Source organism: Propithecus coquereli, unplaced genomic scaffold (assembly GCF_000956105.1).
Source record: "Propithecus coquereli isolate 6110/MARCELLA unplaced genomic scaffold, Pcoq_1.0 Scaffold77, whole genome shotgun sequence".
Taxonomy (NCBI): Eukaryota; Metazoa; Chordata; class Mammalia; order Primates; family Indriidae; genus Propithecus; species Propithecus coquereli.
In genome coordinates this window covers 3,761,551-3,786,908 of record NW_012153840.1, presented here as the reverse complement: position 1 = coordinate 3,786,908, position 25,358 = coordinate 3,761,551, and the positions used below count along the sequence as shown (strand labels likewise).

Sequence of the window (25,358 nt, the reverse complement as noted above, 5' to 3'; positions counted from 1 at the left end):
TTTTGCTTTTGTTTGTTTTTTTTTTAGAGATAGGGTCTCACTCATTCTGTTGCCCTGGCTAGAGTGCAGTGCTGTGATCACAGCTCACTGCAGCCTTGAACTCCTTGCCTAAAGCGATCCTCCTGCCTCAGCCTCCCACAGTGCTAGGATTACAGGTGTCAGCCACCACGCCCGCCCCTTGCACATGGTTTATTCATTCTTGGTATAACATCCCAAGGTTGCTGAGGCCTATTAGACAAAGGGTGGAATTCTTGCTTCTGCAGAGAACGATCTGAATTTTAATCCCCACTGTTTGAGCTGCTGTTTCTTGGGAGGAAGGGGATGCTTCGTGACCTCCCAGTCCACATCGGAGAAAGAATGGCATAAAATCATCTTTGCGGTCAAAAGCCGCAAGCCTTCACATCTGCTGGGGAGGTTTTCAGCCATCAGCTACGAAGCCTGCCTCAGCCATCTTCTCCCCCAACACACACCTCCACCTGAGAGGCAGGCTCTGCCCTTCTCTGCTCTGCTGATTCTAAACCCTGTGACCAGGGGTTCCAGTGGGGCATCCAGGGGCCAAGACGCAGAGCAGGCTCTGTTCTGTTCACTGACAGGAGCCGATGCTTTTCCCTCCCTTCTCAGAGAGGAGCTGCTGGCTCGGAGCTGGACAATGAGGAACGGGAAGAGGTGGCTCAGTCGTCCTCGTCCTCGTCTTCGTCCTCTGTGTCTTTGTTGGGGGCGCACCTCTGGAAGCACTGCACCACGGTGGCCAGGAAGAAGCTGGAGATGATGGCGGCGATGGACACGGCCACGCCGGAGAAGATGATGATGAACAGGTCTGTGAGCGACAGGCTGAACTTGCACTCACTGAAGCTGGCCTCCGACAGCTCGCGCAAGGATACCCTCCTGTTCTCCACGGGCAGGGAGCACTGGATTGTGTCCAGGCCTGAGAAAGGGCGGGCAGAAGGAGAGAGAGGTTTAGGCTGCAGCGCGGGTTGCCTACAGGTTGACAAGGTGAGTGCTTACAGGGCCAGCAAAGCGGGAGCACACCCCAAAAATAAAAGGGGGGAAAAGCTGGTCTGAATGGAATGTAAACTTTTTTTTTTAAAGCCTCAGAGTAATCACCAAGGAAAAAATCAGAATATGCTGGTCTAAAATTTAGTACATTTTTGTTTTTTTTTTTTAAGAGACAGGGTCTTATTCTGTTGCCCTGGCTAGAGTGCAGTGGTGCAATCATAGCTCACTGCAGCCTCGAACTCCTGGGCTCAAACGATCCTCCTGCTTGAGCCTATTGAGTAGCTGGGACTACAGGTGTGCGCCACCACGCCCAGGTAATTTTTAAAATTTTTTGTAGAGATGAGGTCTCACTATGTTGCCCAGACTGGTCTTGAACTCCTGGGCTCAAGTGATCCTCCTGCGTCAGCCTCCCAAAGTGCTGGGATTATAGACGTGAGCCACCATGCCCAGACCAGAAAAGCCCTTTTAAATTCTGCTTTATATATTGGGGTTGTCTTTAATATTTCACGTGAAGAATGTCTGACTCACTTAAGAAGAAATTTGAAACCCTCCAGTCTAGAAAAATACCAAAACTGAGTGTGTGCTGAGCAAGTACTTTATAACAATAAATGCTACATAGAACTTACCATGGGACAGCCACCGTTCTAAGCACTTGGCCTATATTAATTAATTTAATCCTTACAACCACTCCACAGGGTAGGTCTCAATAGCATCCCCATTTTACAAATGGGGAAACAGGCTCAGAGAGGTGGAGTAACTTGCCCCAAGTTGCACAGCTAGTAAGTGACCAAGCCTGGATTCCCACTCAAGCAGTCTGGCTCCGGAGACCTGGCCTGTAGCCCCTATGCCTGTGTAAGACAAAGAGGGAGGAAAGCCAAGAAGAGAAGAGCCGGGGGTGCAGGAGATGGGGACACAGGAAGCTGATGTTTTCTTCCCATGGCTGCCATAAAGTGGTAGGGACAGAAGTTGCCAGCCAGCTGGTGGTGACAGACGGGCTCCTAGCCCGTCTGTAACACAGGCTTACAACCTGTAAACACAGGTTTACAATATTTTTAATTAATTAATTAATTAATTTTTAGAGACGGGGCCTTGCTCTGTCACCCAAGCTAGAGTGCAGTGGCCCAATCAAAGCTCACTGCATCCTTGAACTCCTGGGCTCAAGTGATCCTCTTGCCTCAGCCTCTCAGGACTACAGGCACAGGCCTGGCTAATTTTTTGTAGAAACAGGGTCTTGCTGTGTTGCCCAGGCTGGTCTCAAACTCCCAGCTCAAGTGATCCTCCCACCTCAGCTTCCCAAAGTGCTGGGATTACAGGCGTGAGCTACTGCACCTGGCTGGTTTATAACATTTCAGAGATACCGCCCCACTGACTGTTCCCTTATCACTAAGCCATTTCTCTTGGGGAACCCCATCTGCCACCAGGTCAAGTAGGGGGCAGTGAAGAGAACTGCAGGTAAATTCTACACTCCCATCTACTGACATGAGCCTACGGGGAGACCTGCCTGAGGCGTGAGAAACTAGGCACCATGAGAGGTGGCTGTCTAGACACTCGTTTATTCATTCAACAAATATGTGCTGAGTACTTTGTGTGGGCCAAGAGACTGGTGATAAACAAGGCTCAATAAGGCCCCTACCCAGAGCATGTAAATTCTAGTGGGAGAATACAGACATTCATTTATGTCACGAATTTTTTTTTAAGTATTTGCTATGTCCTAGGCCTTCAGGACACGGCAGTGAATAAAACAAAACCCTTGCCTTTATGCAGCTTACGTTTCAGGCAATAAATCAGTAGACAGAGTTATTTAATAATAAAATGTTCAGGATGAAACATGAGGGTGAAATGGTAAAGAATGTCTGGGACAAAAGAGTGTCTTTGGATGGGGTAGTCAGGAGGTGTTATCTTAGCTAAGGTCTAAAGGATGAGATGGAACCAGCCATGGGAAGAACATTCCAGGCAGAGAAGATAAGCTAGGCAAGAGCTTGGCACCCTGGAAACACAGAGCAGCCAGGGGCAGCAGAGTGGGCAAAGGGGAACTTGGCACGAGCTGAGGCTGGAAAGACAGACGTGTTGAGACAAAGCCCCTCATGGCCGATATTCTGTATGAGTAATATGAACAGAGCCCCCCAGCCCCAGCCCCAGCCCTCGCTGGACATGAACCAAAGATACATGAACCAAAGTGGCTTGCATACTGCTGAGCCACTAAAGACTGTTTGTTACCAAGCATCATGTGCCCATCCTGACTGGTACATAACACAAACTATGCACCAACCCAAATGACTGCCACGACTTTACAAATCTCAGTTACAAGAGAATGCATGATATTAGAATGCATAAAGAGCTCAGATCTTCTGTTTCTGATCTGGAAGAGGAGAGAAAACAAAGTAGTAGTAACTAATAGTCACACTGCAGACACTGCTTTAAGTGCTACATATGTATCTACTCTCAGGTCTCACAGCCACCTATGAGTAGGTACTGCAATTATGCCCATTTTATGGATGAGAAAACCGAAGCACCGAGAGTTTACATAGCTTGCCTTTGGCAACACAGCTTCAAGGTGATGAAGCTAGGATTCGAACCCAGGCATTTGGCTCTGGAGACTGCCTCTTACCCTTTGATCAATAAGGTCCCCTTTTTCCAGCGGGAGTAGCCATAGAGATGTGAGGACACCATCTTGACACGAAGCTCAACAGCCTTCACTCTCTGCTTACCTCTGGCTTCCTTCCGACTCTCAGGAAAACCTCCCCTGCGCTCTTCCCAGTGCTTCCAGGTTTTGACTAGTTGACCCTCCACCCACTCCAGCACGATCTGAAAGTCGGGATGATTTCCTCTCACCTCGATAATTAGCTGGCTTCTGTCCTCCAAAGAGTAGCTCTGCTGATTGCACAGGAACCCTGCAACCAACCACTCTTGGAGTTTTTATCTGTGTGTCTTTTCTTCTCCAGCTCAGAAAGAGATGGTGGTGGAAGAGTATCTGAGCTTCCTCCTTCCTTCTAGCCTGGTCCATCTTTTACGTAGTCTACAACCAACCCACCGATGCTTTCCTCCCTGTGGGAACCACTGCCTAGCAACCAGCCTCAGTGCTCCCTCTCCCCCTGCATCAGTGTCTGCTCTACAGAGCCAAGGAATTAGCTCTGTAAGCTTCTTCAGTTTATACTTGATTACAGTTTTTGACTCTCTTTTTCTTAAAGAGGCCAAACTTCTGTCTACTTCTTCTGAGCATTTTAAATGCATCTGAATAAAACAGGAGAGCTTTACGACAGGGTTACACTGGAGTTCCCTTGCAGACACTGATTTCTTCAATGGAAAAATGGAAAATGCAATCAACCTGCCTCCTCTTAGCAGCTCACATCCAGCCAAACACGTGCAGATAAATAAGATGGACACCAACGGATCACACGAAGCACAGGCAGTTTCTAAAGACAGTAGATTATTTGCAACCTTCAAGCTAGTAACAGGTCATTATTTAGCTACAGAAACTTTCTAAAAATCCTTGCCTTCAGTTAAGCAGTATTAAATGGAAAACAACCACAACACAGTAACACAAGCCCACAGTGCCTGTCATTTTAATCCAGCCTTTGCTGGACACGACTTCTCGAGTCAATTTTGATTTCCACAATGTTCTTTGTGCCTTGAGATTGGTCTTGGCATTTTTACAAAGCGACAATTTTAGAAAATGTCATCTCACATTCTCTGTGGCTAGAAGAAATGGGCTTGTTTGAAAAACGCTGCACGCAAGCCCACCAGGGGCGGGGGACTTTGGAACGACGATAGTGGCGCTATCATGATAAGATGCACTGACTGGATGGGTTTTCATAGCTCATAAAGTGCAGAGAAATAAGAAGAGTTGGACAAAGAGAGGCAGGCAGGCAGACAGGGCCCAGCAGAAGGCAGGAGGATACTGCTACTGAAGCATCTCAAAGGGCTATGAGACCAACTGCAGAACTCTGGAGTCGGTATAGTCTGATTTGGGGGTCCCCTCTTCTCCCCTGCAGGACCTCAGTTTAGACCATGGTTTCTCAGCTTGGGCACTACTGGCATTTGGGGCAGGATAACCTTTTGATGTGGGGGCTTTCCTGTGCACTGTAGGGTGTTTATCGGCATCCACGCCTCTACCCACTGGATTCCAGCAGCAACCCCCACACAGTGGGACAATAAAAAATGTCTGCAGACATTGCCACATGTCCCCTGGGTGGGGAGGACGAAGTCCCCTTGGTCGAGAACTACTGCTTTAGATTGAAATGCTCTGCTAAGTAGGCAGCTGTCATGGACTGAATGATTGTGTCCTCCCAAAATTCATATGTTGGAGCCCCAGCCTCCAATGCGATGGTATCTGGAGATGGGGACTTTGGGAGGTAATTAGGGTTAGATAAGGTCATGAGGGTGGGGCCTTCCTCATGGGATTAGTGCCCTTATAAGAAGAGACACCACGGAGCTACCTGAGCCTGTCTCTGTATCTCTCTCTTTCTGCTTCTCTCTCTTAGTCTCTGCCATGCAAGTACGCCGCAAGAAAGTGGCCATCTGCAAGCCAAGAAGAGGGTCCTCTCCAGAATGCAGCCCTGCTGGCACCTGATTGCAGACTCCCAGCCTCTAGAACTGCAAGGAAGCAGATGTCTACAGACGTCTGCTGTCTAAGCCACCCCGTCGATGGTATTTTGTTATGGCAACTGGAGCAGAATAAACAGTAACCTTCTAAGGCGGGCCTGCTCTTAGCTGCTCAGCAGACATTCAGTTATTAAATGGCTTCCTTTAATTCAGGCATTAAGAAAAACAGGTGGGGCCTTATGCTTAGGGCAGTGATGGATATGAAAGAAAGGGAAAAAGGAGGAAAGAAAGAGACAAAGAGAGGCAGGGAGGAATGGAGAGAGAGAGGGAGGAAGGGATGAAGGGAGAGAGAGACAGAGAAGAGAGAGAGACAGAGACAGAGATAGGTGGCCTTGGCCTCAAGGAGCTCAGGTCTAAGGGGAGAGGCATCAGGACACGTGTGCAAAGGACACCTCAAGTAGAACGTGAAAAGTTGCACAGGAGAGGCCCCGGGAAGCCCACGGAGGGACTCTGGGGGGAAGGACGGGTTTGTGTGGGGCACGAGCAGGTGTGGAGGGGAGGTCCTGCAACGTCCCTGCTTGACTTTGGAATGTTCTCTCTCCTTTCCCTGACCCACCTCTTCAGCTGTCTGAGATAAGAATAGCAAAGGAAGTAAACAATGCTGACTCGGCACCTGGCATGTGCCGGGCACTGCCCTTATGGCCTCACACGCGTTAGCCCATTTATTCCCCAGGCCCACCGGAGAAGGAGGCTACTATAATTAACCCTGTTTTACAGATGACCAAACTGAGGCACAGAAAGGGCAAGTGAGTTGCCCAAAACCACGCAGCGAGGAAATGCCAGAGCTGGGACTATAGGTGCGCGCCACCACACCCAGCTAATTTTTTAAACATTTTTTATAGAGATGGGGCCTCGCTATGTTACCCAGGCTGGTCTCCAATTCCTGGCTCCAAAGCGATCCTCCGGCCTCAGCCTCCCAAAGTGCTGGGATGACAGGCATGAGCCACCGCACCCAGCCCAATCAATGGATTATGGGAAAACGGAGTTCAAGGATGAGCAGGAACCTGTCCTAACCATCAGCCTTTGTCCCGCAGTCACAAACCACTTGACTCTGTCCAGGTGTCCCTACAAAACCATGTGCTTGGTGGCATGAGGGTCTTGGGAGGCCATGGTAATGATGCAGCTCACACCCTCCTAGGGAGATGACCCATGGGCAGGGAGTTGACGTCCTACTTTCTGTCTCGTTATGGGTCTTCCTCCAACCCAAATCTCCCTTCCACCAAAGCCGAAGTGGCCTCCACCTCATTCTGGCCTGGGCAGACCAGGGTCCACAGTGCCCTCCCTTTATGGCCACGTCCTCCTTCTCCTCCAGGACACACTCAGAAGAGATGGGCATGTCCCTTGTGCAGGGCAGCTGGGTGTCCTGCCTGCTGCCACCCCTCTGGTCCCTCTCCCCTTGACTGATGACTTCTCTCCAGCAGCTGACACCTGAGCTGGAGAGGGTGAAGAGCTGCCGCTCTCCAGAAATAGACGGTGACACAGCGGATGGTAGATTGAGATTAATCTCCTGCACCGGCCCGGCCCCCTGCCAGCAGTCAGGGCTGCAGCCAGAGGATCTCTCTGGGCCTTTCCCCGGGTCTGGCCTCGCGGGAACCGCATAATGTAGATCAGCAGACTCTGGTAAGTGTTTTCGGTGATTAAAAACATATTTTTGTTTTCTTAATTCTACTTATTGGGCAAAGTCTGCAAACACACTGAGACAAAAGAAATAAAAAGAAGGGAAATAAAAGAACCTATAAATACATGGTTAACGCTTTGGCTTTTACCTTTCTAGAATTTTCCCACGTGTATGTGTTCATAAACACACCATGTAGACATACTCCGCCACTCTGGTGGATAGCCCAATATGGAACATCTTTTCATTCAACAAATATAATTTATAAAGCATCACACTTGATGGCTGCAGGGTATTTTGGGGGAGATGAACCATGATATACTCACCCAATCCCAGGGTGTTCCCAGTTTTTTCGTACTAGAAGCCACACTGAAATGAACAGCCTTGTGCACATCCTTAGTTGTTTCTCTAAGATATGTTCCCACAAGTTGAAGGTTGTGAGTCTTGAACTCACACCAACAATGGACTTTGTCACCCTTTCATCTCCGTCAGTTTGATAGTCCATAAAGGAGTATATTGTTGATTTAATTTTCACTTCTCTGATTACCAGGAGAGCTGAACACCTTTCCCTGTCCTCCCTGTCACCGTTCCGGAACACCAACCCCCAAAGGCCCAGGAAACAGAAGCAGCCTCTTGGCCTTTCACACGCACAGCTGGACTTTGAGCCAGCACCCCTGGTTTCGCAGCGTCTTAGAAGGTTAGATCTGAAGGCACATTTGACATCTATCTCCCTCCCTCCCCACTCCTCTCCCGAAGTTTACAGATGAGAGGCCCAGAGAAGTCTGGCAATTTGTCTGAGGTCACCGGGAGTCTGGACTGAAATCCAGGTCTCCTGATTCCCTGTTTCGTGCTCTTCCCGGGCACCAGGTTCGGACTTCAGCTCTGAGCACCCGGAGAAGCTGCACGTGTTACGGCCGCTGCTGCTGCGGCGCTTCTTGCCGCAGAGGACGCTGCCACGTCCGGAGGCATCCGAGGGCACTGCAGGGCTCGCTCCTGCTCCCGGGCGCAGGGGCGCCAGGGAACACCAGCTCTAATTTCCGATAGTGCTAACCTCTGTTCTCCACCATCACTTTCATTAAGTATCGACCATCACGCAGGGGGAGAATTCCCAATTAAAATCCCGTCTCAGGCAGCAGACACTTCGTCTGGTTAAGTAACAAGCTGATTTTGCAAGAGGAAGACGCAGCTGCAGCGATAGGTCAAAGGCTTGCCTGGCTTGTCCTGGCTCCACAGACAGCGTCCTGGAGAAGGGACAGTCCGGCAGCAAGGATGCTGCACCAGGGACGTGACTTCTTCGGTTCCCTGCACCCCAGCCCGACTCCCAGCCCTCACCTCGGACACAGACGCCAGTCGCACACACACAAGCAGCGGAAATCAACTGGTCTCCCCCAACAAGAGATGAGCAGAGAATGATCACAAAGGGCTGGAATTGGGGAAGGAAGGCGTGAGTTTCCACCCCCCCCACCCATGTCACCATCACAGCCGTCAGCTCGGCCATCGACACCCGCTTTGCCTCCACCCTCCCTTGTCCACCACCCTGGCGCCACCGTCAGTAACAAGCACCTCCCACGAGTCGGGCCCCGGGCCGAGTACTTGGGACACTAGCCTGTGTCTAGTTATTGCTGATGATCTGGTTAGAAAGAACCTTCTGGTAAGGCCAGCATGAGGACATCTAAGAAGGGCCCGTAAGTACCTCATTATGGTGATCAGAGCTCCACGTGGCCTCTGGATGATCAGACCCCGGACCCCACCATGGCTCCCTCCCTGGACCCGCCCTCGTAAGCACCACGTCCAGAGACAATCTCCCCTGGTGGGCTTGCTGGCCGGCCGGAAGAAGAGACGTGCCGCGTGTCCCGGGTCGCAGAGGGGTGCGTGTGCTAGTGGGCCCCTCCTATGACACTGTCAAGATGACGTTCTGTCGGGAAGTCATATTCATTGAAACGCCCACGATTTCAGGAACTATGGGTACTTCCCATATCATCCCACTCAGTCCTCTTCCTCGACAACCCTCGGAGCAATGCTTCCCACCTGGGGGTGGATCTGCCCCTCAGTGGGCATTTGTCGATGACTGGAGGGAGTTCTGGTTGTCGCACTGGGTCGGGTGCCACCAGCGGCTAGTGGGTAGAAGGCCAGGATGCTGCTGGGCATCCTACACAGCACAGGACAGCCCCCTGGGTAAGGACGGAGCCAGCGTTAAGTTACATCCACACTGCTGTGCAGCTGTCAGCACCATCCACCTCCAGAACTTTCCATCTTTCCAAACCGAAACTCGGTCCCCACTAAACCCTAACTCCTCATTCCCCCTCCGCCAGCCCCTGGCAAATCCCTTCCTACTTTCTGTTTCTGTGAATTCAACTACTCTGGCTACTTCATGCAAGTGGAGTCATGCAATAGGTGTCCTTCTGCATCCGACTTACTTCACTTGGCGTAACATGAACCTGGAGGTTCATCCGCGTTGCAGCCTGTGTCAGGGTTCCCTTCCTTTTTAAGGCCGAGTAATATTCCATTGCATGTATAGGCCACATTTTGTTGTTACATTCTTTGGGGGGAAATGTAATATAAAAAAAGAAGAAAATGGGAAAAAATTTCATTCTTTAAAAAAAAGAATTTTTAGAAAAACATAACAATTACCCAGCCCCGCAACTCATCCAGGATGTGTCTGGCGGTTAATGCTCGTGTTCTTCTAGACGCAGGGGATCTCACAATGCAGACAAGTCCACACAAGGCAGAGTTCACGATTTTGTCATATAGATACGCTGCATCTCTGCTCAGCGGTGCGGGTTTCCCTCCCTCCCCTGACCACGTGGGACCTGCTGATCTCTGAGGCTCCCTGGGGGCCACTCCGGCCCAGAGGTTGGGGATTCCCCCCTGTGCTGCCTGTGACAGTCGTCCCAGGGACATCTTCCTGTGAGTGCCAGGATCTCCCCCTCAGCCCATAAGGCGTTCTCTGTGCCCAAACAGCCCCCAAACAACTTGCCAACAAAAGCGACTCTGATTTTTCTGGCAAGTCGGGAACCAAATTGGTTTTGAGGTTATATTTATGATTATTTTTCCAGCAGCAGGAGCCAGGATCCTGGCAGCAGGCCCCCGTACCTGGGGGTTTTTTAGCAGTTCCCAGCACTGTGGCAACTGCTGTCACCAGGGCAGGGATGTGGAGTTTTGGGGAAGTGGCCTCAGGGCGAGGTGTTGGGGACAGGGCAGGGGGAGTTCATGAGAAAGAAGCCTGTGCAGTATCTGACTCAACCTCCACCGGTGGGGAAAGGGAAGCTGCGTCCCTGCAGGAGGCAGAATAAAGACCCCCAAAGTTATCCACACCCGAATCCTCAGAATCTGCGACTGTGTTACCTTACGCGCCAAAGAGGCTTTGCAGATGTCACTCAGGTTCTTTTTTTTTTTTTTTTTTTTTTGAGGCAGAGTCTCACTGTGTTGCCCGGGCTAGAGTGCCGTGGCATCAGCCTAGCTCACAGAAACCTCAAACTCCTGGGTTCAAGCGATCCTCCTGCCTCAGCCTCCCGAGTAGCTGGGACTACAGGCATGCGCCACCATGCCTGCTAATTTTTCTATATATTTTTAGTTGTCCAATTAATTTCTTTCTAATTTTAGTAGAGACGGGGTCTTGCTCTTGCTCAGGTTGGTCTCGAACTCCTGAGCTCAAACAATCCACCCGCCTCGGCCTCCCAGAAAGCTAGGATTACAGGCGTGAGCCACTGCGCCAGGCCAATCACTAAGGTTCTTGAGATGGGGAGACTATCTGGGACCATGTAGGTGGGTCTGATGTAATCACAGGGTCTTTGTAGGAGGAAGGCAGGTGGGTCAGGGAAGAAAAGGTGACGATGGAAACGCGGTCAGGGTGATCTGGCCCGAGAGCCGAGGCACATGGGCAGCCTCTGGAGCTGGGAAAGGTGAGAGGAAAACGGACATCTCAACTTTGGCCATAAGACTCGTTTTGGACACCTGACCTCCAGAACTGTGCATGACAGATCTGTGTGGTCACCTGTTCCAGCAGCAGTAGGAAACTCACACATCCCCCAGTGGGTCAGTGGCAGAGCCAAACCTGGGAGCCAGGTGTCCCCACTCTTAGTCCTACCCACCTCTAGTGAGACCTCACTGAGACACACCTGTAGCCTGAGTGGCAACACGGACTTACTGCAGGGATGATAACGACAGTGGCACTTTCTCCATGCCCTGTGTGCCAGGCACTGTGCCAAGCGCCTCACAGGGATCATGTCTTTGACCTCACAATAGACTTATGAATATTTCTGTCCACGTTTTCCACATGGGAAAACCAAAGCACAGAGAGGTTAAACAATTTTCCCAGGCTCACACAGCTGGGAGACAAAGGCACTGGATTTGGACTACGGTGGATCCAAATCCAAAGCCTGTGCACTCGCCACTGTGCTAACCTTCCCCTGACAACTGCTGTGCAGTATGAGGGGCACATGCTGGACCGGGAATCGGGGGCTTGGCTCTTGCCTCGGCTTTTCACTAGTTCGCGGTGTGGCTTTGTGCAAGTCACTTGGCCTCTCTGAACCAAGGTTTCCTATCTGAAAATGAAGAAGGGTAGATTAGATAACCCTACAGTCTAAGCTTTTCTGAGTCTTCTGGAATGGTGGCTCCAAGAGGACAGAGTCTTTGTCAGACTCACTATGTCCCAAGCACCCGGAGCTGAATTTGCTTTCGACAGGTGTTTAGTCTGCTCTGGTTTCTGCTAATATGTTCCAGTCACCTTTGGTTTAAGCCCTACCAGGCCAGGTCCTGAAGCAGGGAAGCTCACCAAGTGCGGTTCTGAGCCTAAAGCAGGAGTTATAGATATAAGAGGGTGGGGACACAAGTTTTTGATATGTGATTTGAGGAAGCCACGGAACGGTCCGTGACAACATGCTGGAGCCAGTCTCTCTGGAGCATGGTCAGAAGCATGACAAACATTCAGGATGGAATGCATGAGCCCAGTGGCCAAAATGGTGGGACAGCCCCAGGGTGTCTGCAAGCACAGGTTACGCGGGCTCACGGGCACAGCTGCAGAAGGTCGGTGTCCTGGTTCAAGGGAGGACATGAACTAGACTCCACAATGCATATTTAGAAACCAATTCTGGTTGCTGGCAGGTGATCTGGTTTCCGACGAGGATCCGGTGTGAGCAGAACGAGACCGGAGAGGTGCGAGAGGCTGGGAGCTTTGCACGTCTTTCTCAGCCTCGCGGCTTAAGAGCTTTGTCTATTTAGGTTCAGGGAGAAGCACGAGGGAGGGGAAGGGAAGGGGGGAGGACGGCACCAGGCATCAAGGCAGGTGCAGTCACCGGAGTGTGAGCACCCAGGACGCTCCTTCAGGACCTACTCCTCCAGCGAGCAGAACGAGGACAGGAACCCCGGAAAGTCAGAATCAGAGGACAGAAGAACCCTGGGCAGAAATCTCACCCAATACCTGATGCTCCCTGCAGCACCACTGCAAAGTGGTCATTTGGCTCTGCTTGAATGCCTCCAGTGATGGCAACCTCACTACCTCCCGAGACAGCCTACTTGCAGAGCTCTAATGGCTACATGTTCCTCTTTACGGTGCATCGAACTCCGTGTCCCTGCCGTTCCCAATCACAGGCCCATCTTCTGAGGCCAGAGCAAGTCCCCTCTATTCAGTGACAGCCTCTCAGGTGTCTGGAGACAGGGACTGTGTTCTTCTAAGTCTCTACCTCTGAGAGTTGAACATCAATTTTCCTATATCAGCACGGCCTTACTCTCCAAACACAAAGCGTTATCTGGCATTTTCCAATAGACAGGAAGCCCAGGTAACTGCTTACAAGTTGTGATTTGCAGGGGTACAGGGGCCCCAACCTTCCCCGCTTCCGACCTCCTCATCCAAGTGTCACCACGTCTGGAATTCTATGCGGGTTTACGCCTCAGTGACCAGCAGCGCCCTCTTGCTTCTGCCTTTGCTGCATTTACTCCGGGTGGACCCTGAAATCACCAACACCTGGAGGAAACGAGGTTGCCACATGGGTTTCTCCAAGCGAGGGCAATAGCCCTGGAGGCCCCTCCTCCCCACTCGTCTTCCCTTTGCCTTGGCTCAGCGTCCACCCACGAGGCAGCCATTCCTTCCACACACACCTATCGAGCACCTGTCACCTGTCGGCACAGTTCTAGTACCGTGTTAAAATGACGAACAGAACACACAAGTCCCTGCCCTTGTGGCTACAATTTAGTGAGACAAACGGACAATGAGTGAATCAGCAAAATGTACAGTAAGACGGATGGTGACAGGTGCAATAGGGAAAAGAGGCACAGAGGGGACAGGGCGCAGGGAAGGAGAGCCGGGGGCAGCAGGGGACAGGGTTCAACAGGCTCAGGAAGTAGGTGGCCTCTGAGCAAGGGGCTGAGACGAGTGAGGGGCGAGGATGCCACAGGCAGAGGGAGCAGCAGGTACAAAGGCCCTGGGGTGGGACTGGGCCTGCCGTGCGTGAGGAACAGCAGGAATTTGGGGAACCTGGACCAGAGTGAATGAAGGAGAGGACAGTAGGAAATACCAGATCAGAAAGAAACTAGGAGGAAGTCAGATCTCAGGGGTGTGTAAGCCTCTGAAGGACTGTGGCTTCTACTCTTCATGACATGGGAGTTCCCGGGGAGTTCTGAGCCCAGGAGCGATGTGATTTGACATCTGTTTGACAAGCAAGGAGGGTCACTGTTCCGGATAAAGCTCTCACGGGAGCAGATGGTGGGAGTTGAATTGCTTTCACCAGGTGTTCAGTCTGCTCTGGTTTCCTCTACTGGGCTCAAGTCACCTTCATTTACAGCCCTCCAAGGCAGGGCTCTGAGTCAGGAAGACTCACGGACTGAGTTTGGCTCTGAGCCCAGCCAAGAGGCTGCCAATGGCGGGTGTGTGCGCTTGTCCGTGTGTGCGCTACACTAAAATAAAAAGTTAGAAGGAAACACATCACACATGTCCATTGTGTCAACACTGGAAAGCACACAGAAGCAAAATTTAAAACGATACAACATTCTGAAAAAGGCAAAAGGAGAGACAGTAAGAAGATCCGTGGTTACTGGGGGTTCAGGAAGGAGGGGAGGGGGCTGAACAGGTGGGCAGGGGTTTAGGGGCGGAGAAGCTGTTCTGTGTGACACTGTGACGGTGGACACATGACGTGATCTATTTGTCAAAACCCACAGGATGCACACAGCGAACCCTCCTGTACACTGACTCCGGGCTTTAGTTAACATCTGCACTGATATCGGCCCATCAGTCGTGCGGATGTGTTAATACGGCACTGGTGCAAGATGCTAATAGTGGGACACAGTGAGGGTTAGTGGGGCAGAGGGAACTCTCTGCTCTCTGCTCAGTTTTCCAGAAACCTCAAACTGCTCTAAAACAATAAAGTCTATCAATTATTTCAAAACATAAAATAAGACTGCCCGTTTATCCAGAGAAAATCGCTATTGGCCCCTGGCTGTATACCCTCCTGTCACTTTTCTATGGGACGCACTTCTTTCCCTTGGCCTCCAGGCTCCCACCTTTCTGATGCAGATAACTATTTGGGATGGTTACATTTAAAAGCACACACCACCTCATTCGTGTCTTACGAAAGAGCAATGCTACTCTTTCCAATAATTCGGGGAGGGGGTATTTTCTTGGTATCAAGAGAATAATATACTCTGCACCTATGATTCAAAAGTGGGCTCCTGGGGTGGTGGGACCTTTGCTGTGGGAACCAACCCAGGGGACCTCTGCTGGGAGCTTGGGGGGGAGGGGCCCCCAGACGCTCCCATCCTGTGCCCTAGAGGAGGCTGGCACGAGAGGTCACACACCAGCTAAAATCAAACTAGAAGGGGACTTCGTGGTCATCTAGAGCATGGGGTCTACAAATGGCGGCCAGAGGGAGGAACATGCTTTGGGGGAGTTCAGCCAGCACCGTGCCCTAAATTGTCCTTCACGTGCCCACACTCTCCACTGACCCCCATCTGCCGCTTCTCCTGCTGACCTCACTCAGGGTCATCACTCAGGAGAGGGACTGACTCTTGGTTCTTTGCTTGGGTCTGGGCTCTGAGAAGCTGCCCCTTAGTCCCCAGTGGCCCGTACCTCCCTCAAGGTCCTGACTCCCTGCCCGTGACATGTATCGCATAACCAGCTGGGAGGATGAAGAAGATGGAACGCCAGGAGGCTCCTTGACTGGCAGCCTCTGAGGTGGAAGGGCCGGCCAAGAGCCCTGGGAGGACAGTGCCGCCGGCGTGGGTCAGCAGGTGTTTGGGATTTGACAGCCAAGCCCTAAGCTCGGTTGTAAGCCTGTGTACCTATCTGGTCTGTTTGTCTGCATTTCCATGATTCGAACAACAAAAAACATAGTAATAGCTTCCGTGTGTGGTGATGGACGGAAGTGCACTGTGAGCTTCTTCACATGGTAACCCTTGAGGGCAGAGGGCAGATGCTGTCGCCTGCATTTGACAGAGGGGACACAGAGGCCCAGGAACATCGGGGAGCTTATCTGCCAGTGGACGGTCCACTGGATGCACAGCCACAATCAGGGGCGCCTGGTGGGTGGCCTGCCCAGCCCCCACCCTCAATGATTCTCCCTAAACTCCACGCCTCACCCACACAACCACGGTGCCCGGTGTCACCCCAGTCATCCCCCAAGCTGGCTGCACAAAGAGAGGGACACCTCCCAAAGGGGCCAGACAGAGCCCCCTCCTGAGGTCTGGAAATTGGGACCGAGGGACCACAGTCTGGCCTGGCCTTGGCTGGGCTCCTGAGTGGAGCAGGTGGGCAGGGGGCGGAGAGGGGGGCGGTATTTTTTTGCCACATGGATGGCAAAGCAAAGGAAACCTGGCAGTATAAGAAGAATAAGAAAGTGAGAGAGGCAGAGACGAGAGCAAGATAGAGGGGTGCTGTGTCCCCCGTGCCCCTAGCTCTCTCTCCCAGGATGCCCTGGGGCTTGACTGTTCAGGACCAAGGTTCCTGGTGACACCACGCCCCTGCATCCTGACCACAACCCTCTACTTGCTCATGCCAGAGTTCCTGTGAATTGACAAGCAAAGGTGCCCGGTTCAGCTGGGTTTAAACTAGGATCTGCAGCCTCCTGAGCACCCCCATCAGCCACTTCCACCAGCTTTGCAGAGGAGGGAAGACAACCTTCCAGCCCCATCTCCAGGACTCCTTCCTCTGGCCACCACTGCCCTAGCAGATAGGGCCGGAGCAGCTCCCTCCCTCCCTCGCAGTGAGCAGAGGCGCAGGCAGGCTACGGGGTTTGACCAGGATCACACAGACCCCAGAAGGAAACCCAGAGAACCCGCATACAGGCCAGGCCTTTGCTGAGGGTGATCTGGGTATGCTTTGCTGACCAAAGGGAGGGGGCGTTTGCAGAGGATAAAAGCTAAGGCCAATGGCCTTGGCCCGTCCCCTGGTGGCCCTCAGGAGTGTGCATTCCTTGGCTGACTCACTCCCACAGCCCCAGTGAGACCCGCCTACACTGGGCACAGCTGGCAGCAGCGAGCATGCTGATCTCTCAGAGCCTGTGTGTCTAGCGGGACTATATTTGTGGACTAGATAACGTCTACCGCGGTGAGGGTGGTGATGTAAATGCAATACGCAGATATGATCAAGAGAGATGGAGTGGGCATGGGATGGTCAGGGAAGGCCTCTTGGAGGAGGTGACACTTGATTGGAAGCCTAGTGATGAGGAAGACACAGCCATTTGGAGATCTAGGCAGGCAGAGGGAGCAACAAGTTCAGAGGCCCTGGCTGGACGTTGGTCCCTGGTGTGTTCCAGGGATAGATCAAGGCTGGTGTGGTGCAGGACGGGTGGGGGAGGGGGAAGGACAGGGAGGGAGGAGCAATGATGGGAAGGGGGCCCTTCGGGCCACAAGAGGGAGCTGGGTTGACTCTAAGTGCAATGGAAGCCATCGGGAGGTTTCCAAACATGCCCTATATTGTCCCACCCGCTGGGGATTTGAGGAGGAACAAGACACATGTTGTGTCCTCTAAAAGCGTCAGACATGTGACCTGCAACGTCAAACAGTGATGACAGAGTAAGTGCAGGATCCCAGGAGATCACACAGGACGGGCTCCCGCCCAGCCTCAGGAGCCGGGACGGGTGCAGCGAGGAAGGCAGAGCAGCCCCGAATATAAAGAGGTGAAGGTGGGCAACGGGGAGGGGAAGAACCCGGATGGGCAGCAGCACAGACACCTGGGCAGCGGGAGTGATGCATCCGCTGTGTTCTCATCTGACCGTGGGCAGAACGCGAACGACGCACAGGCCACAAAGACGCCTGATCCAGGTACTCATCACACCCCCCCATGACACAGAGGTCCCGATGGCTCTCTCTAACCCCTTCCGGCCCAAAGGCCTGCCCAGCCCCTCACACTGCAAACTATGTTCGAGACCACAAGATTCTGGGGCAGCAGGCACTGAATGGCCACCTGGCTGAAAGGGCTTAACCCTCTGGGTGTCTGACTTGGCCAGCAAGTATCCACTGCACCTAAAGGTGACACTGACCTCCCCGAACCAAATCTTCAGCTGTGTTCCCCCTGGGGCTGTTCATCCCAGGTTCATTGAAGAGGTCTCCCTTTGAGTTCACTGACAGAGTGACATGAGGAATATACCATTTCCAGAAAGACCTGGCGTTGGGGACTCTGTGGGGGCTCTCCAGGGAGCAACCAAGACAGGGCACACTGTGAAACTGCCTGACGTCAAGTCTGCACTTGGCTCTCCACCGGAACTGCAGACCACGGCGCCCGTAAAGGCTGGCACTCGGCTCCTGGACACTGGGAACGGTGAGAAAGGTGACACCCCCGTGACTCACCTCCAATTAAGAGACAAGTTAAAAGTGGCACACAGGCATGTACGGATCCGTCAATAGCAGGAGAGAGGCCACTTGCAAGAAAACTGAGACCTCAATCAACCTCTGCCAGGAACATGATTCTCTTAGGTATAAACACACACAAAACGTTCTCTCGACAGGTGAGCAAACAACACAAACCAAAGCAATAAGGAACAAGAAGTTGTTGTTTTGCCTACCAAACTGAAAAACATTTTTTTAAACGAGAATACATAAAGCTGGGAAAGGTGTGGCTATACCTGTACTCTCTGCTAATGGTCCCAGCTCTCTAGGCAAAAATGTATGTGGGGGTTTAACATAAGCATAAACTTCTACCCCGTGTTTCCATCCCAAAAAAATACCAGAGGTTTCCACAAACTTTACATGCTGTGAGGATGTTCACTGCAGCATTGTTTACATATAAAAGACAAAAGGAAACAACCCACATTTCTAACAACAGCAGACAGACTAAATTAATATGAAATGACCTATTCATATGGCCATTAAAAGTTAAATCTTCAAGGAACTGTAATGACAGGAAACTCTCACAACTCAAGAGGAAAAATGTATATAGTGTGATATCAATTTGTTTACATGTGTATATAGACATAAGAATAAAACTAGAAGGCTGGGCGTGGTGGCTCACGCCTGTAATCCTAGCTCTCTGGGAGGCTGAGGCGGGCGGATTGTTTGAGCTCAGGAGTTCAAAACCAGCCTGAGCAAGAGCGAGACCCCGTCTCTACTAAAAATAGAAAGAAATTAATTGGACAACTAAAAATATATAGAAAAAATAGCCGGGCATGGTGGCGCATGCCTGTAGTCCCCGCTACTCGGGAGGCTGAGGCAGGAGGATCACTTGAGCCCAGGAGTTTGAGGTTGCTGTGAGCTAGGCTGATGCCACGGCACTCTAGCCCGGGCAACACAGTGAGACTCTGTCTCACACACAAAAAAAAGAATAAAACTAGAATAAAATATAGCAAAACTTTAATCGTGATGGGATCTGGGTAGTTTTTATTTTTTTCATATTTATCTATATTTCCCCAGTCTAATAAGACAGCCTATTATTTTTATAATCAATAAAATAAAACTGTTTTTATCTACCTATCTATCTATCTTTAGACACAGGGTCTCACTCTGTGACCCAGGCTGGAGTGCAGTGGTGTGATCACAGCTCACTGCAACCTTGAACCCCAGGGGTCAAGCGATCCTCCTTCCTCAGCCTCCCTAGAAGCTGGGACTAGAGTCTCGAATCACCAGTCCTGGCCAATTTTTAAATTTTTTGTAGAGACGGGGTCTCACTATCTTGTCCAGGCCGGACTCAAACCTCTGGGCTCAGGGATCCTCCCACCTCGGCCTCTCAAAGTGTTGGGATTATAGGTGTGAGCCGCCACGCCTGGCCTGCTTTTATTTTTTATTTTTTAAAAGAAGGAAAAGGGGTGCTCCAGTGGTGCAATCGGTTAGCATGCGGTACTTACAAAAGAAGAAAAAGAAATAGAGTCACTCTGGAGTCACCTGGGAGAAAGGACCAGTATGACCTTCAGGTAAGCATTGAGTTTTATCCCTCTGGCTGAAATATAGTTTATTTTGTCAGCATGACAAGAAGTCCCCACTCGTCTGACCAAACCAGGCCCTCAGTGTCTGACATCAGAAAAGGGAGGTAGAGTTACCGGGAGATGGGGGTGGGCTCCCCCAGCGATCCCCGAGTCAGGCCTGGTAAGCAGGTGGGGTTGGTGATGGGGCTTTGGGAGCACCTGCCTGCCATGGCGCCCCTTCCTGGAGAGGACGCTTCCCACAGGGTCTGCCCCACCAGGGATCTGAGCCTCTGAATGCTTGGACACGTCAGACGATTTAGTGGATCTTCTCTGGGAAGCTATCCCCACCCAGGGACCAGGGTTCGCAGACCCAAGGTCTGACATGTGGTCCTGTTTAATTCCGCCTCAGTCCATCCATCCTCCCAACCCTCCCTCCTTATACCTCCATGTGTCAAGGTTGCAGAGCAAGAGAATCAGCTCGCATCCCTTCCCTAGTACCCTGGGCAGTGACCCGCAGGCCACAGGTGGCTGTGGCAAGAGAGGGAGGTGCAGGAGGATGCCTGGCGAATGCAGCATCCCCCAACGCCTGCACGTGCCTCTCCTGTAATGCACTCTTGGTCACGGCATGGGCTGTGTCACCTGCTCCGTGCTCCTCCAGAGCCACGCACAGAGAGAGCCCTGTGCCTGCTGGCCTCGGTTTCCCAAACCCAGTGGCCTTTTCTTCCCACGGCCCCAGGAGCAAGGCTGGGGACAGCATGTGGACATCCTTCCACACTGCCCAGCATCTCGGGACCAGGATCCCAGAGTGCCAGTTTGCCAGAGGCTCTGCCCCTCCCTGCTGCACAGAGACCACAGCCCTGAAATCCCGCAGAGGGGATTTTGGAGGACACCTGGCTCCCTCAGGCCGCGAATTCCCAATTTCCAAAACCAAGTCAATATTCCCCTCCCTTGAAACCACAGAATTTTAGACTTGGAAGGAGCCTCACAGTCCTCCTACCTACACTCTTTGTTTACAAGAGAAAACTCCGAGGCACCGAGACGACGGGCTATGTGTACGCGGTCACACAGCCCGTGAGTTGCTGAGCCACAGCCCTTCCCGCTCCAGCCGCGGTGCTCAAGCCTCATGCGCACAGGACTCCCCCGGAGGTGCGGGCTTGTTAAATGCAGGTCCCCAGGCCTGGTCAGTAGTAGGTCTGGGGGCCCAGGAATCTGCACTTCAACCGAGCTCCCCCAGAGATCCTCGCGCAGGGGGCTCTCGGATGGCACCATCATGCTCCCCGTTTTTCCGTCTTCATTCCCTGCCTACTTTGCTGGGCTGCTGTAAAGGGAAGACGATGTGACAATGTGACATGAAAGGCTTGAAAGATCACCCATCTGTGAAAAGGGTGTCCTTGCTGCTGCCTCCTGGTCGCCTGCGGCCCTCCCCATTCTCTCCCAGGTCACCTGAGTGATCTCCAAGATCCCTGCTACCAGGTCTGGTGCCCTGTCTACTTAAAGAGAGATCGTCATTGTCCCCTTGGCGACCCACTGTCCCAAACTGCCTGGAGCCTGTTGTCTCACGGGAAAACCACCAGACCAGGTGCAGAGTCTGGGTCTGGAAGGAGGACGCAGGCTGCTGCCACCCAGCAGAATCAGAGACTAGGGGAGGGGCGGAGTCGGGATGGTCTCACTCTCTCTTTCTACCAATCCGGTGTGGGTTGGACACTCCTGAGGTCAAGCTTATCTCAGCCACTAGCTACTTGACCTTGTGCAAACCACTTCACCTCTTTGCACTTCCTTTGTTTCTTGCTGGGTAAATTGTGGGTAAAGGTATCTTCCAGGCACGGCTGTTGCGTTAAAAGAGACAGCACTTGCAAGCTACAAAGTGAGTTGCCAGATAAAACACAGGATGCCCAATTAATGTGGAATTTCAGATAAATGGCGAATAATATTTTTAAATTATTTTTTTGTTTGTCTGTTGTATTGTTGTGTTTTGCTTTTTGCTAATTGGCAGCTAGGTATTCTGGCATCCCCTGGCCCTCCTGCCTCCAGCAGGGCAGCTCCTGCTCAGACCTCAGACCCAGATCTTCCCACCCCCAGACCCTGGAGGAGCCCGGACCAAGGGCACCAGTGGGCCTAACGGTGTCTCGTCCTTCAGTGCCGTGGCCACAAGGGGAGGCTCAACTGGCAGACAACACATTTTTGCAACTGTCACAGCCAGTCAAGGTCACAGGGAGAAAGCTCTGTGTCTGTGGGGGAGGAGGGGGCAGGGGAGGCAAGGGAAAGGCAGCAGGGACAGGATCCTTTTCGCTCCTTTAAATTCCCACCCTGGAAGAGGCAGAGCACCTGCCTAGAAAGTCTTGGCGCTTGGTCCCTGATGGAGCCGACTTTCTTTGGCAGGAAGTGGGTGGTCGGTGTGGCAGGGGGCCGGGAGCGAGGAGGTCCTGGTGCATCGCCCAGCTCCGTGTGATCTTGGGCAAGTCACACATCACTGCTCAGAGCCTTCTAGTTAACATAGGATAATAACAATAGCACTAACACTTACACAGTACTTCCTGTGTGCCAGGTACTGCTCTAAGTACTCTTAACTTATACCCTTTTGATCCTCCCAACGAGCCTATGAGGTGGATACTATATCATCCCCATTTTACAGATGAGGAGACTGGGATACAGAAAGGTCACGCAACGAGTAAGCAGTAGAGGCAGGATGTGCAGACAAGCAGCTGTGCCAGAGCCCGGGCTGGTAGCCACGCGGCCCTGCTGGCTCTGCAAGAAGTAGGAGCAGCCGCTCACATGTGGGAGGAGGGAAGGGGGGGCGATTAACATCTATCTGTCTACAGAGCACGTGCTGCTTCACTAAGCGCCACTGCATCCTTTACAGAGTTGATCTCACCTAAAACTCACAGCAAACACGGTAGAGGATGCCATTACTACATTGTGGATGCAGAGGCAGGGAAACTGAGGCTCTGAGAGGTCAGAGACTTGCCCAGGATCAGAAATCTGAATCTAGATCTGAATCTCTCATTTCAAGGTCTGTGCCAGCTCCTGCACTGCCCACCCTCCCTCTGGTGCACGGTCTGGGGGACACTGCTCTGGCCACACAGCACAGGCAGCTGCATGAGCCCAGAGCTGCTCTTGGCACCACACCTTGGGAGGTGCCAGAAGCCTTCAGGCCGCCCTCAAGCTGCCTCCATCCTCTCCCTGCTGGATGAGAACAACCTCCTCCTGTACCCGCCTTGTCCCCAGGGCCCTGGACACTGCTCCTTGCTCAGAACCTGTCCATCTGCCCCCCAGCTGGTGTCCGTTTTCTTCCCGATACCATGGACAGGAGGAGGAGAAACACGCTACATTCATACTGCTTGTTACTTTCAGCCACATCGCCTGGTCTTGACCCTGACAGCCACCCGGTCAGACGGACGAGGCAGCATCACCTGCGTCCCGATTGCACATATGGGGAAGGTGCAACTCCAAAAAGTGAAGTGACCTACCCAGAGTCCCCTGGATTTTAAGCCAGGATTCAAACACACGTCTCAGACTCCATATCCAGGGCTCAGACTCCACATGCAGGGCTCTGTGGAGATCTCAGAGGCCAACTCAAATCTATAGTCAAATCTAGAGACGAAGAAACCGAGGGCCAGACAGGATAAGGGGCCTGTTCAAGGTCACAGCCACCATAACAGAACTGAGACTGGAACCCGCAGTTCCTGTTCCTGACACCACTCCTTCATCCGGAAAGCAGCGGAAGCCAATTACACCAACCCCACCAGCAAAGGGGGTGACTGATGCCAACCTCGCCAAAAAGCAAAGGCAGGAACAACCAGAACCAGGGCGTATGCCCATCCCTCAGTGAGGTCTTCATCCAGGCGCTCCTGAATCCGGGACAGATTCTGGTGGGGAGGTCTGGGGAGCCAGGCAAGTGAGTGAGGGCAAAGTTTAAAGCTGGGGAACTCTGCACCTTGCAGGCCGGATCTCTTTAGGAACTGCTCCCGTGGTAGAGCCAGCCTGGGCTGAAAGTGCCAGCTCAGGGTCCTGCATCTGCTGAGGAGTGACCACCGCCCGTGTGGAGTATGTACGTATAACAGTGAGGAAGGGACCACAGGAATTTGGCACATAGATGAGCAGCAACCCTGGCTTCTCAGTTAATGGAGGGAGATACTCTGAAGCTAAACCTGCAGGTACATAACCTTTCATTTGTGCTCTACAGCTCTGGTTCCAACTCTGCCACAGCCTGGGCAGCAAAGTGGGAGGCGGGGTCCAGCTCTGAGAGACCACTGCAGGCACTGGCGCTCACAGGCTCACAGGCTCACAGTGGAAGGCCACTGAGGGGAAGGGCACCCACCGGCCCCGGCCAGGCGCTTCCTCCCTACGGATGCTGCCGTCCCCTCCCTCTCAGCTCGGCCTTTGCTTCCTTCCTGCTGGCCTCCACAGGGCCCCCTAACTCCCCGCACCCTGTGTTCTTGTCCACCAGTGGGTATGTATGTCCACGCCACCCCTGGAAGTGTACACCAGGGAAAAAAAGGGGGCACCAGCCACAACATTTTTGTTCAGCTTTTTCACATCTGGGCTGGAAGCCCCAGAACTATTAATCATTACTGCATCACTGGATCTTAGCGGGCTGCCACTACCCCTCCCAGGAATATTCCTCCCCTTTTGGACAGAAGAACAAACCGGATCTGAGAAGCTGAGAGGCCAGCTCAGGCCCCAGATGCTGCCCAGGAGCCCTGACAATCGGCTGGCTCTGTCGGTCCACAGCACTGAGAATGGGGCCGTTCCCACACTGTGGGGCGCCCTCGGCTTAGGAGGGACCTATCAGTAACCCGCAGCCACCAGTCCTAGGATTCAAAGCCCAGTGAGATCATCCTGGTCACTCCCAAGAACTGAAAGGTCCCTAACTTGGAAAAGTGAGTTATTGGAGAAACAGGGGAAAACTACAGTCCTCAGGGCCCGGAAACTCCAGAGAATTTCAGATGTGTCTTCTCCAGCAGAGACCCAGAAAAAGTTCAGGCTGGGAACCTTGTAGGATTACCTGGGGCAACTCTCCCCTAGGGCACTTGGTCGAGCCCCGAAGCCTCCTCTTCCCAACTCAACCTGAGCCCCGCCCTCCACCCCAGGGGCTGGCCAGGGCCCCTCACGCCCAGACTCAGGACGGCGGTGGCCTGTCCCTGCTCCCTCCCCCCAGCCCCGCCGCCGGCTCACCCTTGGGCAGTTTGGACGCGTTCTCCTGGATCCAGGAGAAGAGGTGGGCGAAGTCGCAGTCGCAGAGCCAGGGGTTCCCGTCCAGACGCAGGGTGCGCAGCGCGGGCAGCGCGGCCAGGGCGGCCACGCTGAGGCTGCGCAGGTTGTTGTCGTTGAGCTCCAGCACCTGCAGCGACTCGAGGGTCTCGAAGGCGGCCTCGTGCACGCCCGCCAGGTTGTTGTTGGCCAGGCTCAGCTTGACCAGCCTCCCCGCCGAGCGGAAGGCGCCGGCGCCCAGCTGGGTCAGGTTGTTGTAGCTGAGGTCGAGGAACGCGAGCTTGGCCGAGCCGCTGAACGTGCCCTCCTCCAGCGAGCGCAGGGAGTTGTTCCTGAAGTCCAGGTACACCAGGTCGCCGTAGAAGATGAAGAAGTCCTCGGGGATCTGCTGGATGCGGTTGCCGGCCACCAGCAGCTTGCGCACGTCCAGGGGAAAGGGGTCGGGCACGCTGGGCAGCCCGCGGTCGCGGCAGTCCACGGTGTGCGGGTCGGTGCAGGCGCAGCCCGCGGGGCACGCGTGCCCGGGCGCGAGCGGCAGCAGCAGGAGGAGGCAGCCGAGCCCGAGCGCCGCCGCGGCGCAGGCGGGGGCGCGGGGGCCGGCGCGGGGGCGC

The 25,358-nt window shown here is 53.0% G+C and overlaps 1 protein-coding gene across 1 annotated transcript; it reads right to left on the bottom strand.

Moving 5' to 3' along the window:
* Positions 1–490: 490 nt before the first annotated feature.
* On the bottom strand, positions 491–25,354 carry LRRC38 (leucine rich repeat containing 38; the record flags this gene model as incomplete). The annotated part of the gene is made up of 2 exons (XM_012662488.1): positions 491–925; positions 24,712–25,354. Coding segments are annotated over 2 exons (897 nt in total), but the record flags the coding sequence as incomplete, so codon positions are not given.
* Between the last annotated feature and the right edge of the window lie 4 nt (positions 25,355–25,358).